General features: G+C 40.1%; 1 protein-coding gene across 1 annotated transcript; it reads right to left on the reverse strand.

Moving 5' to 3' along the window:
* Nucleotides 1–1,903: 1,903 nt before the first annotated feature.
* Nucleotides 1,904–12,728, reverse strand: LOC109963623 (leucine-rich repeat-containing protein 4B-like). Its single transcript, XM_020606304.1, has 3 exons — nucleotides 12,280–12,728; nucleotides 7,846–8,460; nucleotides 1,904–7,743 (listed from the first exon to the last, which is right to left on the reverse strand). Exons 2-3 carry the CDS (start codon nucleotides 8,086–8,088, stop codon nucleotides 5,737–5,739), a joined length of 2,250 nt encoding a protein of 749 aa, XP_020461960.1. The 5' UTR covers nucleotides 8,089–8,460; nucleotides 12,280–12,728; the 3' UTR covers nucleotides 1,904–5,736.
* Nucleotides 12,729–13,749: the final 1,021 nt, after the last annotated feature.

The following is a 13,749-nucleotide window of genomic DNA, read 5'->3' on the forward strand; positions in this document are numbered from 1 at the left end:
ACACTACTCTATACACAATACTCTGGTGTTAAACACTTTTTCTACAGCCTTAAAAGTGCAAAGAAATAAAAGGCTTTCACATTTTCATGGCTCGTCGATCAGTGGAGATGCAGCCCACAGACTCTGACACCTCTGTTTCTCAGTGGAGTTTATGTTGTGTCAGGTTCCCCACAGACTCTGCAGTCTGTCTGTGGGCCAGGGGGAGCTGGGGGAATCCCTGGAGGAATACACAGCTGGGATGTTATTGAAATTGAAGGAAATAGATAGCATAGGGAAAAGGAGAGGATAGTGCAGGCACCTTGAAGTTGTAGAAAGTAACTGCAGCACAGCCTTACAAGGGGAAACGTTGATGTACCGTGCAGGGACAAGTTTACATTTTCCAAACAGCAGGATTTTCTTTTTTCTTTTTTATATAATACATAGTTTAGAATTACAAGTGGGAATGAATGTTGATATATGTACCTCCTGTGGATTATAGGTTCATCTTGCTGCAATGACTGAGATTCTTTTTTATACCCCACCTTTTCTAATTAAAACTGACCCTATACTCCATCACATTATATTTATAACAACATCACAGAATGTGCTGATTGTTTTTCAGCATTTCTTTTTCATCTTTGCTGCATATTCATGTATTATTTACCGCTGCATACACACTCTGCTCAGTTTCACATATCCACTCTTCACTTCATATCAACATTACCCTTTTAAAAATGCAAGAACAGGACAAAAGGACAAATGCAAGTCTTTTCTAGGCAGTTCGTCGTTCATATATGTTGGCTCACTATTAACACAAGCTGAAAAACAGTAATACGACAGAAACTCAGATATTAATACCTTGTTGAAATTTTGACACCCAAAGGGGTAACTGAATATTTGATTTGTGAGCAGAGCCTTTAATATTATGTCCAGGAAGTCTCACAAGGACGGAGGTCTCTAGAGACAAGACTACAAAGCTAAGTACAATTACATTTAAGAAAATTATTTTACATCCTGCCACCTAAGGCAATTCAAATAGTACTTCCCTGCTGTAAGGCTGAAAGAGTTTATCTAAGCATAGTATTCAGATTCACTGTTAGGTTTCATGGCTCATGCATTTGTTATTACATGAATCCTTTAAGGTCTTTGTTTCATAATGTGGCTTGGATTTGTACCGTGCACTGGACATCTGTGATAGTAACACAACTTTACTTCATCTTGCAGTTCAAAATAAGTTTAAAAATATCAAGTCTGGAGCATGCAGATAAACTGAAGAACAAAATATAACCCAGTAAAGCAAAGAAATCACGCTCAACTTTGTCAACACTTTCAAGGTGACGTATAGACGAAGCCCTGGCATCCTGCACATTCTTATCAAGCAGGAAAATGAATTAGTTCACTTCATCTGGAGAGATCAGCAGCACAATCCAAACCTCGCCTTGCCTGGAAAGTCTCGAACTATTCACTAAAAGGAGCAGATTTCTTTGTTTGTTTTCTTTTTCTTTGGCACAACATAAACTAATAAATAAAAATGGCATCACAGGTTAGTGTACAGTTATGATGTAACATGACAGACCAGGTGATTTATTAAAGTGACTGCCATGCAGTAGTGATCACAGGATGTAATAGTGTTGTTAGATTACAATGAGCGTCCTGCTACATTTTTAGCCGTTGACTAAAAAGTTAGGATTTAATAATAATAGATTGGTAAGATTTGTATTTTTCCTGGAAAATAAGCCCACCTTTAGAATTGTAGTACACTTATGGAAGTCTGTGTTGTTCTGCAATAAAGTCAGTTAATCATTTTTCATAATTATAAATATATACAGTCTAAAAAAGTTGTTTGAGAATTGTTTTATTATTTGACTGTTTGTTAGCCTTTTTTTGTTTAATTCTTCTATAGCTCTATTTGTTGTAATGTCATAGTGTTTGCATGTACCTTTATATGACAAGCTACCACCTAATACAGTATAATTGTACAGAGTACAAGGGGCCATTGTGTTCAACCATTACCTTATTCTGAAAGCCTGTTCCCTGTTTCCTAAATAAAGGGTGAAAAGAAAAGGGATGAAAAGAAGTAACAAAATACATTATAAACACAATTATTGCGCAGACTTTTTTTCAATTTGTTTTATAAAATTTCACGCAATAACTTATTTGAAACATCATCATGTTGAACTTGTTAACTCATTTCTCATTTAATTTGTTGTGGTGCTCTGGAGGATGTAATCACAACAAAGAATGAAAGTGGCAGATGTTTCTAATACCAGAATAACTCCGTACAGTGGGTGGACAACTGAAGTTACAGAAGTAGCAAACAGTGAAATAATATACCTCTCAGTCATTATATGACAGTCATTGAAGTGCAAGTACAGCGCATGTTGATTTTGCTATAACTTAAGAAAAAACTCTGCTGTCACTGTGTACCTGCATGAATGTGTCGAAAAGAAATGACATTTAATGACAATACAGAAAGACCCAAAGTGATAACATTACATACCAAGAGACAACCAACAAATGGAAAATAATAGAGAAAAAAATTCACCTTTTTTGTATTAAAGAAATCTAAATTTTTCTAGAGTTAACACTGTTTTCTTTTGTTTTAAAAAGCTTTTGAAACAGACCCAGGTTTTTTAAGATTGTTCTATCAAACAGAGCAGCTTACCTTCAAAGGACCAAAGGTCAGTCCACTTTCTGGTCTTGCAATTTGGTGTCTCAGATACGATAATCCATTTCAATAAGGAGTTTTGCTTGCGACAAACCAAGAAATCTCATCAGGGCTGAAGCATCCATAAGCAGCGCATGGTGCAGAGGGTACACATATGCCAGCACTCTGTTTGTAGCCAAACTGCATCAAAACACCATCATCATATACTGGGAGTTACAGTCACAGATATTCAGATTCCAGTCTCAAGCTTGTGATCTTCATTAAAAGGGTCACATGTCTGCTAACACCACTTGAATGAGCCTCCTTTTCAATAGCATCAAGTATATATACAATGCCAGCCACTATACTAAGATGCAACAAAGCCCTTCTGCATTTCTTCCAAATGTTAATAACAATGATGATAACTGTGTGTGGTTCATGTTACAGCTGTTCGGAGGTATGAAAGGAACATTTCTGCGCTGATTGGGAGAGGCACCATCATGGTAAAACACTGCTACAAAAGTCATGTGAAGATTGATGCCATGGTTAAGATGCAGAAAACCTACCCCCACACACAGCACACAAGGAGGTATCTAGTATGCTCTTTGAAATCAGATGACAGAGCCACCAAACGTAGCACATCAAGGGAGCAGCCATATGTTGTGTCTTTAGCCTTCATTTAAATTCTATTTGTGTCTCTGTGGGGCTTCAGCTGAACCCTGCCCACTAAATATATCAACTGGGTTGCAACACATTTACTAATGAATAAGATTTATGAACCAAAACACTAATACCAAGCTGAGAAAATACATGTGTGAAATTTAGATCAGTCTGTTTACATGTGGCACTGTGGGTATAAAAAGACATTTTAAAAGATGTCTGATGTTTTATGGGATAAATGTGATATGTATTGATGTAGAAGATGTTCCTTTCATTGATTAACCTCTGTGACAGCACAGTCTGGGTTTTTTTTCTGATATACAATAATCTCTGATATTATCATCATCATTATGACTATTCCTCAATGTTCTTTTTCTTCCAATAAGCGTAGGCTCATTGCTGATAAGAAAAACCATCATTGGGCATAAAACACCTCCTATATATGTTGTATATATACGCAGGTCTGAGGGAGAAGTGCAAAAAAAAGACAAAGAAAAAGCCAGCAAAATCACATATTAGCTGCATTACAGTTGAAAACCTTGTTGATAATACTATCTCAGGTACATTAAAATGGATTAACTGGTCATATGTCCAATTCGTGCTCAATTGCAACAAACATTTTAGGTCCCCTCTTGATAAATAGTGTATAGTATGTTATCCAAAGCAGGTGATATATTCAGTATTTCAATTCCTTAACCATCTCTTCACTTCAGAACTAGCATTAAAGATCATCATGGGACAAGAACTGGGGACTAATTTCAGACAAAGCACCTTCATTTAGAATAAGACCGTCTAGTTGTGTTAAAAGCACTCATTTTGTAAAACCTAAAGAACATCTACAGTGACTAAATGCCTGCCTGAACATCGAGCAGATGGCACCCATCATTACCAGAATGACTAATGACTTAACCACAAACCATACATTTAGTCCAGGTTTAGCACAGAGGCCTGCGTAACGTCTCGCTCTTTTACTTATGTGGTTGCCATATTGACCTGCCACAGCCCAATATATGATTGATTTATTTCACACGTAATGATACATGGCTAGACAACTGTACACATTATATCAAACTAACAAAAATAAAGAAATACATAGTTGAAACGCAAGAAGCGTAAATGGCATTTAACATATGAAAGTTACACTGTAAAAATGTGGATCTTACAATTGTCATACAACCAGACATTATTATTATTAATATACTGTACATTTCCATTCATTCCAGTCATCCAAAGATGGATGTTTAATCCCTTCATGAAAGCTCCCGCAGAGTGATGTCTCATCCTTATCACAGCATTTTATGGCACGATTATGGTAACCATGAGCAAGGTCATATCAAATTCCTGCCTAAAGCATATATCTGGCTACTGATCTGATTCAAGTAACACAATGTCAACACTTTATTTTACCCATACAGGTTTTTGCGTTGGATTTGCTTTCTGTGTTTGTGGAACATATTGTAGTTTTACCATTAGTCGATGCTGGCGTTTACGTATCAGAATTGTCGATTCAAATACCAAGTAGCTGGCTTTTACAAAATACATAATACACTCTGAGAACACAAAACTTTGTAATGATTATTACTGAAGCAACAGACAAAACTTTGTCAAACAGAGATCTGCATTTACTGTTCTACAACCTAAATGGATTTTATGTCACAAAGCCAATTCAAAGATTCACAATGAGTGTTGCAATTGAGCCCTTTGTTTCTGAGAAGTCGCCAAACTTAAAACATGTATCATAACCAACCTCCACTATTGCCACTCCTGATTATTCACAAAGAAACAAACTATACCAGCTTATACATCCACCCCAAATAGCTCTGCATTGGAGTCTGCAATGATACATATTTAAATGAAAATATATTTATATAATTTGTGGATTTTTCACAGTAGTTTGTACTGTACTGTACCTTTTTGTCCATCTATTTATGCCTACATAATTTTCACCATGAGGGAGTCTATTGAGTCACTTGAGAGAGAGTGTGGCTTCTGTTTAGTGTGAAAGAAAAATGTCTCTTGGATTTTGTTCTGCAATATCTCAGATCTTCAGTCTGGCAAGTGCTGTGCATGTCTTTCATCTCTGCTGGCCAACAACAATTTGAGGACTGGTTACTCTGAAAGGCTAGTTTTTCCCTATGAGAACACAGCTTGTAGAAACTGCAAAAAACATTTGCTTTGGCACAGATTTACATTGTAGCAATGTCCATTCCTTGATCTCCATGGCCATGATCATTACTACAAGCACAAGTGGCCCATTGTGGTAATCCTTGGCTCAGTACACTGTCACGGATAAGTCTGTGTGTTTGAGTGTTGCCCTGTCAATCCGTCCTCTCTTCTGGTGTAATGTCAATGCACTCTAGTGTCTAATCATTCTGTGCATAAACCCAAAATCAATCTCCTCTCTGTCTCCAACTCTTGGTCACTCTCTCTCTATATGCTCGCTTTTGTCTTTAGATCTGAGTCTCTTGGACGTTTTCCTTTGAGCTTCCCTTGAAAAGAAGAGGCTCCATTTGGGGATTCTGGTTTTGGCCCATGAAACCCTTGATTGATCCATGTAAGCCCATAGTAGGCATGGGGAGAGACATCGGCAGTGGTGGGGCCATAGAATTGGGGTTGGTGTTGGTACCATTGCCTGATGAGGTGAGCAAATTAGATGAAGAGATTGGGACTGAGGTACATGAGATGGGGATATCCTGGCCTTGCTGGTTCTTGCTACTGAGGATCCCTCCTTGTCCCATCCCATCGTTGCCAGTACTAAGACCCATCACATTGTTGTTGAAATGATGTGTCTTGTAGTAATGGTTGAGAGTATCAGTACGGCCAATGTTGGGAAGGTTGACGATTTCAGGATGATGTATCCTTAGGGTTCCTTCTCCACCTGTGCCAGAATTCATTGTTGAACCACCTGAGATGCCACTTCCAGGCCCTGCTCCAATTTCATCTTCTACATTGACAATTTCAATGGCTCTGGCTGGGCCGTGATGCTTGTGTAGCTGGTGCTGCTTCCGGAGTTTGTAGAAGACCACCAACATTACAGCTGCCATAAAAGTAATGGCCACGAAGCAACCAATGATGATCTTAGTTGTCTTCATTACATCATCCAGGCCTGGAATGTTAGTTACATCCATTATGGAAACAGTCACTGCATTTTCAGTAGCTCTGTTGGCTCGTGGGGACAGGGAAGAAAGAGAAGAGAGAGAAGGAGATATAGTGATGCCAGGTTGGCCCTCTAACACCCCTCTTTGGACAGTAGGATTAGAAAAATCTATGAAGGTCTCGTTAATATACTGTCTTGCTGAGTTCTTATCATCTCCTATACTGCCTTTATCTGCCTCTACTGTTTCCACAGTGACAGTGGTAAAATAACTGTAGCTGTTGCTGGGGTCTGAAGCAGACACATTGAGCACAGCAGTTGCAGTGGTGTTTCCAGCAGAGTTGGTTACCATGCAGGTATACTGTCCAGTGTCTTGCACAGTCACATTTGTGAAGTTTAGCGTTCCATCATGAAGCACTGAGATCCTCACTCGGTATGATCCATGGGTCATCAGAGTGCCATTTGGAGTAAACCAATTCACAGAGGTCATCGAGGTTCCAGTACGACATTTCAGCTCAGCAGCCATGCCTTCAGTGACATTGAGGTCAGTGGGGGGCTCAACAATCACTGGGGCATAGCAGGTAAAGTGGCTCTGGTCTAGTTCTCCAATGTACTTGCCCTTTAGACCTGGGGGTGCATGGCAGCGAGCACAACATGTGGTGTTGCTGGGAACTGTTTCTTTCAGCCACCAGCTGAGCCACAGAACATCACAGTTGCACATCCAGGGATTGTGGTTGAGATGTACCCTCTCCAACTGGTGCAAAGGGGTGAAGAGGTCATGGGGCAGGTAGTGCAGGGAGTTGTGGGATAGGTTGAGTTCCTCCAAGTTTTTGAGGTCATCAAAAGCATTGCGTTCAATGACTGCCACTCTGGAGTGCATTAGCCACAACTTGCGAAGTGACACGAGGCCCTGGAAGGATCCAGGCCGCACTATCCCCAGTTGGTTGCCTGACAACTCCAGCTCCTCTAATCGCACTAGCGGGGTTAGGTTAGGGATGTCCTTCAAGCCACACATGCCAAGATTCAAGAAGCGCAAGTTTACCAGACCTTCAAAGGCAGCCTCTGAGATGAAATCCAGCTTTCTGAGTTCCCCTAGATCAAGACGGCGTAACGAGGGAACACGGTGAAAGGCAAATGCTGGGAGTGTTTCAATAGGGTTGTTTCGAAGCCATAGTTCCCTTAGTTTGCTGAGGTACTCAAAGGCTTGTGATGGTACCACTGTGAGACGGTTGTCAAAAAGCTCCAGCGTGTTGAGGTTGGGAAGGCCATTGAAAGCTCCCACCTCAATTTGTCGGATGTGGTTCTTGGAGAGCTGGAGAATTTCCAAATGCCTCAGGTGCTTAAATGTGTCAGATTTGATCACCTGGCATGGAAACAAAAACAAGGAGACATTAGAATCACTGCTGTCAAAATATATTTGTTTGGTCTGACTGTAAAGTCTGCTTGTAGATGGAGTCGTATTTACCTGAATTGAGTTCTCTTGTAGATTGAGGTATCTTGTGTTCTCTGAAATACTGTCTGGGATTTGATCTAAACTCTTCCTTGTACAGATGACACGGCTCGCCTGATTGGAGCAGGTACAGGGGGTGGGACAGGGGGGTGCTGCCTCTGTCAGTTGAGGTCCATGGTTGTGAAACCACAACAAAAGCTGGACCAACCAGAGGAGGGGGGAAGGGGTACAAGGACTGGTCACCATGACAACACGCATGGCAACTGAGTCATGACCCACCCCTATTGCTATAATGTTGATAAATCACCTCCAAACTAGGGAATTTAAGTGCTTATCTTGATGTTCATTCTTTATGCTCTTATTCTGCTTTTTCTCTTTCAAGCTGTCACTTTAAAAATTAAGAGGAAAAGGAGCAATGTTATATTAAAGACTGTATTTATCATTAATAGAGTCTTATTTTACTTTGCTGGCACATACTTCGTTGACTATCAAACATCTTGTTCTTTTCAAAATGTCAGTTTAGGGAACCTTGTGTTTTTTTGTTCCCATGTTACTCATTAGAATAGAAATCAAATTTGGGGGAGGATTTGCTGTTGAAAGTGTTGTTTCTGTGGAGGCTGTTGCTTCTCACTGTATGGGAAAGAAAGAAAAGGAGAGAGAGAAAGGAGGTCAAGTAAGTGCACAGTGCAGTAGCTGTAAGCTATTAGCCTAGCACATACATGAAAGCATTTCAGGGAATTAATTTAAATCTTAAAATATTACAATGTCACCAAATATGTATGGCAAGCTAGACTGGGCTCTCAGATTGTAGCCTGTAGTCTAACTGGGGAGTCAGCTGCCATTTTCTTCATAAGTTGGACTTAACATCTGGGTCATGGTCTGAAATGGCCACAAAAGTCTACAACCTCAAGCTGGGTCAGTAGTATACCCATTAGAATTCAGTCTTGTCATCCATTTTATGATACTGGTATACTTAGATTCAGATACATTCTGACCAAAGTAGAATTTCACATTTAAGGAAATGCAAAGTTGTGAATACAATTACAACTACCAGTAGGAGTCATCTGCACCTAGGGTTAATGCAGAGATTCATGTAATCCATCATGAGGCTGCAGCACAGCATTACAAATTGGATAACAAATGATACCTGTTTGCAGTAATTCAGCAATTAATATATGAAGGAATGAGTATTGACCACTGAAATTTTACTGCGGTGCACATACTGTGTGCAGTAAATCACGCACAATCAGAAAAGAACTACAACCACTAAAGTTGATGAACTAAACATGTAAATGACAACTAGACTGTGAACAAACAGAAAAAGACAACTTTTGCAGTACATAAATGTGTATTTGTTTGCCTTTGGTTAAGGGTGTCCTACACTTTTTGAAACAGAAATGGCTGCAAGCATCAGCAGACTCATTATATTTAAAAATGCCAGGGTTCGTTTCCTCACTTATAATGATTAGACCAAAGAGAAAGTATTCATTATTTTCTTAAGCATGTTATGCTTGACACCATGATCCATGTGGCCACAAGTCTGTGATGTCTCTTCTAAACATGAGAAGGAAATCTTTGTTTCTTGTCACTTATATCACCAGTGGGTATACATTGTCAATATCCTATTTAAAATTACTCTAGGATACATTTTCCAAACAATTGTACTTTCTAATAACCAGATTGTTTTTTAAAAGCTTCCATGGCATCTCCTCTCCTATGCAGCGACGATGCATGCGCTCCTAGAAACACGGTTGCTGTGGCAACCTGCTCACTCACCATCTTGTGTTTTTACTGTCCAGTGCCCTGTTCCACATTACAGTGTTTAGCTGAGCTTGATAAACATTTACTGTTCAAAACTGATCAGGACACCTTTTTGGGCTAAACCAGCATATATTTAGTTTCAGGTGTATTATCTTATTACCAGATATACAATGAATATTCTTTTGATCAGTAGATTACTTACAGGAACAAAGACCAAGGGTTGAAAATCTAATTCTGCATATGAGAAATAAGTGAAGGGAAGCCTGACAAAGCACACAGCTGAACCTTGGCCTTCAGTATCACAACAGCGAGAAAGAATCTGCCATGAATCTTAATATCTATGAGGTCTGAGGCTTAGGTCAACATCCATCTTTATCAAATATATAGCTATGAGAACTCTTAAAGTAGCTGTTTGGGAAGCTCATAGGGGAGTGTGAACTAAAAATAGACTTTTTCAGATGCTCTGCACATCCCACAGACATCTCTCCTTCTTTCTCTTTCTCTCGCTCTCCTTCTGACACATACACACAGATGCACATATTCTTTTAACTCTAACTGCCACAGAGAAATAAAAACACACAATCCATCCCCAGTTAGAGAATAAATAAAATAAATAAACACAAAGGCTTTTGAACACAAATATTAAACTTAATAATTTCTGCAGCACTTCTAATTATGATGTTCTTTACACTGCCGTCTTCCCTTCAAGAGTCTCCTTCTCATCCCCATCTGGCAGGCAAATAAGCATTTTAATAATATGACTGAGTTGTTTCAGTGTCTCTCCCAGACATCAGAATTGTATCTGATCCAGACAGGTGGTTTGGTAGTTGCAGTGATTAACTCGTCCGAAAATGATTCATGGAAGCATCAAAACACAACATCATTAATATTCAGCTGGTCAAAGATTTGATCATAGCAGTGCACTCAAAACAGAATTGCTTTTTGATGAAGTGTTTCATACACTGGTACTTTATTGTACATAGTGTTCAGCTGGTGCTTTGCCTTTTCTTTTTTCTTATGCATGGAGCTGTGTTGAAAATAGTAGTAGGTGAATGTGATTTCAAGAGTTATGTCCTCTAATTCCATTAGGTTTTTTTGACCTTTACAAAACCTATAGAGGTAATGGTGAAGTTTGCTTTGCACATATTCAGCATTAGCAAAAATTCACAAATGCATTTGGTTTGTGTTTCCACCATTGTGTAACTAATTACAGGAGCATGGTTCTTCCTAAAATCGAGGGAAGTTGCTTCTGTGCATGAGACAGTAAAACAACTTATATTAAAACAACAGAGTGTAAAATTGAATTATAGGAAGAGACACTGGATGTGCCCATGCCTGTGGCCTTGACCTCCCCAATTTCAGGTTCTTCAGCACAGGAGAGCACAAGAACAACTGCATACATCAGTGATGGTCTTCACTTTCAGAATAATGCATCTTGACTCATCCAAGGGCCAGTTCTCTCGCCACTGGCCTTGATACCCATCCTTGTACAAAATGTGTTTTCTTTGGGTTTATGACACGGCTGAAACGCAGACTGTATTGCATTTTTTTCTATCCAATTTCACTCAAACGTACTCTCTCTTTCTTGATCATAGCCGTTTTTTCATGTCAAGAGGAGATTGCAACCATGTAAATATTGATTATTCGATCAGGTCCGAGAGAGCGGTCAGTCGTGAAAAGACAAATTAGCTGCAAGCTGCTGACCAACTGATACAAACTAATCACATCATCGTAAGCGTCCGATTCTATCAATGCTCTGCTCTCCGCAACAGAGTTACAAATCGTCTTATTGTTTTCACTGAAGCTGTGAGATGTTTCCTGTATGCCGACATAAGGCCCAATTAGACTCCCTGTATTTACAGATGGTCCAGATGAACACAAAGCGACACAGGTGCAGCACGGCCAACATCATCTACTGTAACTATGACAACGCTAGACTGATTCAGGACGTGGGAATCGGGGAAGGCTGGGACGCATTTCATCAGTAGGCGATAGTAACAAGCACTGCTTTTAGAGAGAGAGAGAGCATTACAGGACCATGCTAAATATTTTCTCCACTTTCAAATGATGACAAGTGTGTTTTCTCTGTTCTGTAATATAGCTAATGAAAAAAGTAGAAACAATAATAATAGTACCTGAGCATTTCTCCTGCAGCCGCAATCGCTAATCTACAATCTGTCCTCATCATATTGCCTCTAGCATAATATCTCCTACAGTTCAACAGAATGGCCTTATTCATCTATGCAGCTGCGCTCACTACGGCGCACCTTCTCGGGAACGCAATTGAAATTCTGAATAGGCCTAATTCTGCACATGCTGCATTACAAAATGGCTTGCATCCATTCTCTCTTATAAAGGTAATAACATGACTGCACTTAAAAAAATCCATAGGCTCAGTATGGGGGGATACTAAATGTTGACATGCGAAATACAGAGGTTTACATAATGAATCATGTTGAATTAATACATTTGCGAGGGCTGCCACAGCTTTATTCCACTGACATCAACAGTGCCAATATCTTTTGTTGATATTAATAATTCGGTTAAATGTGCAACATTTGCACATTTCATTATTCACTCTTTATCATCTCGTGACTGATGTCAGTATCCATGCAGATTAGGTAACAAATGCAATAATTACCCCGGCCATTTCAGTCCCTTCTACCTGCACCTCCAATAAACACGTACCTTAATGTTTCGGTGGCTGCAGCGTGAGGTCGACGTTTTCTCTCCTCTCGTCCCTTCTCCCGATCGTTTTCTAACCTCGCTATCTGTCTTTCCTTTTCCTCTTCCCTAAATTGATTCGCTTCTTTCCACGGCTGCGAGCTGGCTCTTGTTCTTGTAGGCTAGATCCGCAGCGCCAACGCAACGCGGGGGGCTATGGTGATGGCAGGTTAAAGATGAACACCATCCACACCGACGAGAAAGAACTGAGATCACATTAAGGGTCGCTGAAGAAAAAGATGCTAGTATTGGCACATTTAAAAACGAGGTGTGAGACTAGTGCATCCGTGCGCCTTATCATCCTTGGAGAGGAACGCAGGCAGCAAACGCGACGGCGCCCGCTGGGCAGAGCATTTTGCGTCCAGCATAATCGGCTGTTTACGCACATTCCGTATGTTTTAGTCTGAATCCCAATATAAGAAAACAGTGGAAGAACAGATGAAGAACTAACGAGTGTACGGCGTTCTTTCGATGTTTTAATGGCCATAGACTCTACCTCCACAGTAGGATGTTACCAAAATAAGAGCTATTTTCTGCAGCTTTTTTTAATCAATATGTGGTCAGAATTTTATTACTATGACCCAGCTGCACTCAGTGATCAGCAGAGTCAGTGTGATTCTCCTAATGAAGTGAGCTTTCATGCATTTCTGTCAGTATTAAGAGTTTATCACCGTGGGCACCTGTTTAACCACACACCACCAAACATCTGCAGTGAGAAACCTTTATGGTCCACTGAATCCTAATAGTATATGGGCCTACATACATTAGCAAATATGGTTTAAAACCCAAACCTCCTAATACTTCTGAACTTTGCAAATGTGCCTATAGAGTATTTTGTGAGCAGGGTCCAGGGTTTAGTAAGCTGTGGCATGTGTAATTAAAGAACTGAGAAAACAATGTCAGCAGTTTATTAGCCAATGAAGAAAGCTTTAGTCAGTAAGAGATGCCAGTCTTTTGCTCTAAGTGGCTTCTTTGTATTGATCTTTGTCATGCGTGTCCATGTGTCAAGTGCTTCTGCGCCTCTAACTGTATCAACATCATCACCTTCTGAAGGTGGGTAGCATTTATTTTCATTCAAAATTTGTGCAGAAGAAGAGAAGCACCGCTTTTAGCTTTGCATTCACTATGTTTGTGGGTAAAAATAAATCTCAGTAAATCTTTGCTCTGTTTCAGCTCACACTAAAGGTCAAAGGACAGAGAAGGCCAGCTATGCTTCAGAAGACCCCCAAGATATATACACTCTCTCCTCCTCTCCATCTCTCCCTTTCCTTCCCTCCCTCATCCTCTCCCTTGCTCCTCCCCTCCCTCTCCATGAATGCTGTAGTGAGCATTGTTCACAACCACTAGCTTTTGCTGAAAGCCGCACAGCAATGAGGTCTCTGTGCCTTTTCCCTCTCTCTTCCTCTCCCCTCCCCCTCCTCTGCCTCTCTCTCC

The sequence above is a fragment of the Monopterus albus genome, unplaced genomic scaffold (assembly GCF_001952655.1).
Source record: "Monopterus albus unplaced genomic scaffold, M_albus_1.0 scaffold76.1, whole genome shotgun sequence".
NCBI classification, from domain to species: domain Eukaryota; kingdom Metazoa; phylum Chordata; class Actinopteri; order Synbranchiformes; family Synbranchidae; genus Monopterus; species Monopterus albus.

Excerpts from the sequence above, each read along its gene's own strand:
- LOC109963623 (XM_020606304.1), bottom strand. The coding sequence starts at position 8,088 with ATGCGTGTTGTCATGGTGACCAGTCCTTGTACCCCTTCCCCCCTCCTC. Across the intron at positions 7,744-7,845 it reads TACAAGAGAACTCAATTCAG|GTGATCAAATCTGACACATT; the intron begins GTAAATACGACT and ends TTTCCATGCCAG.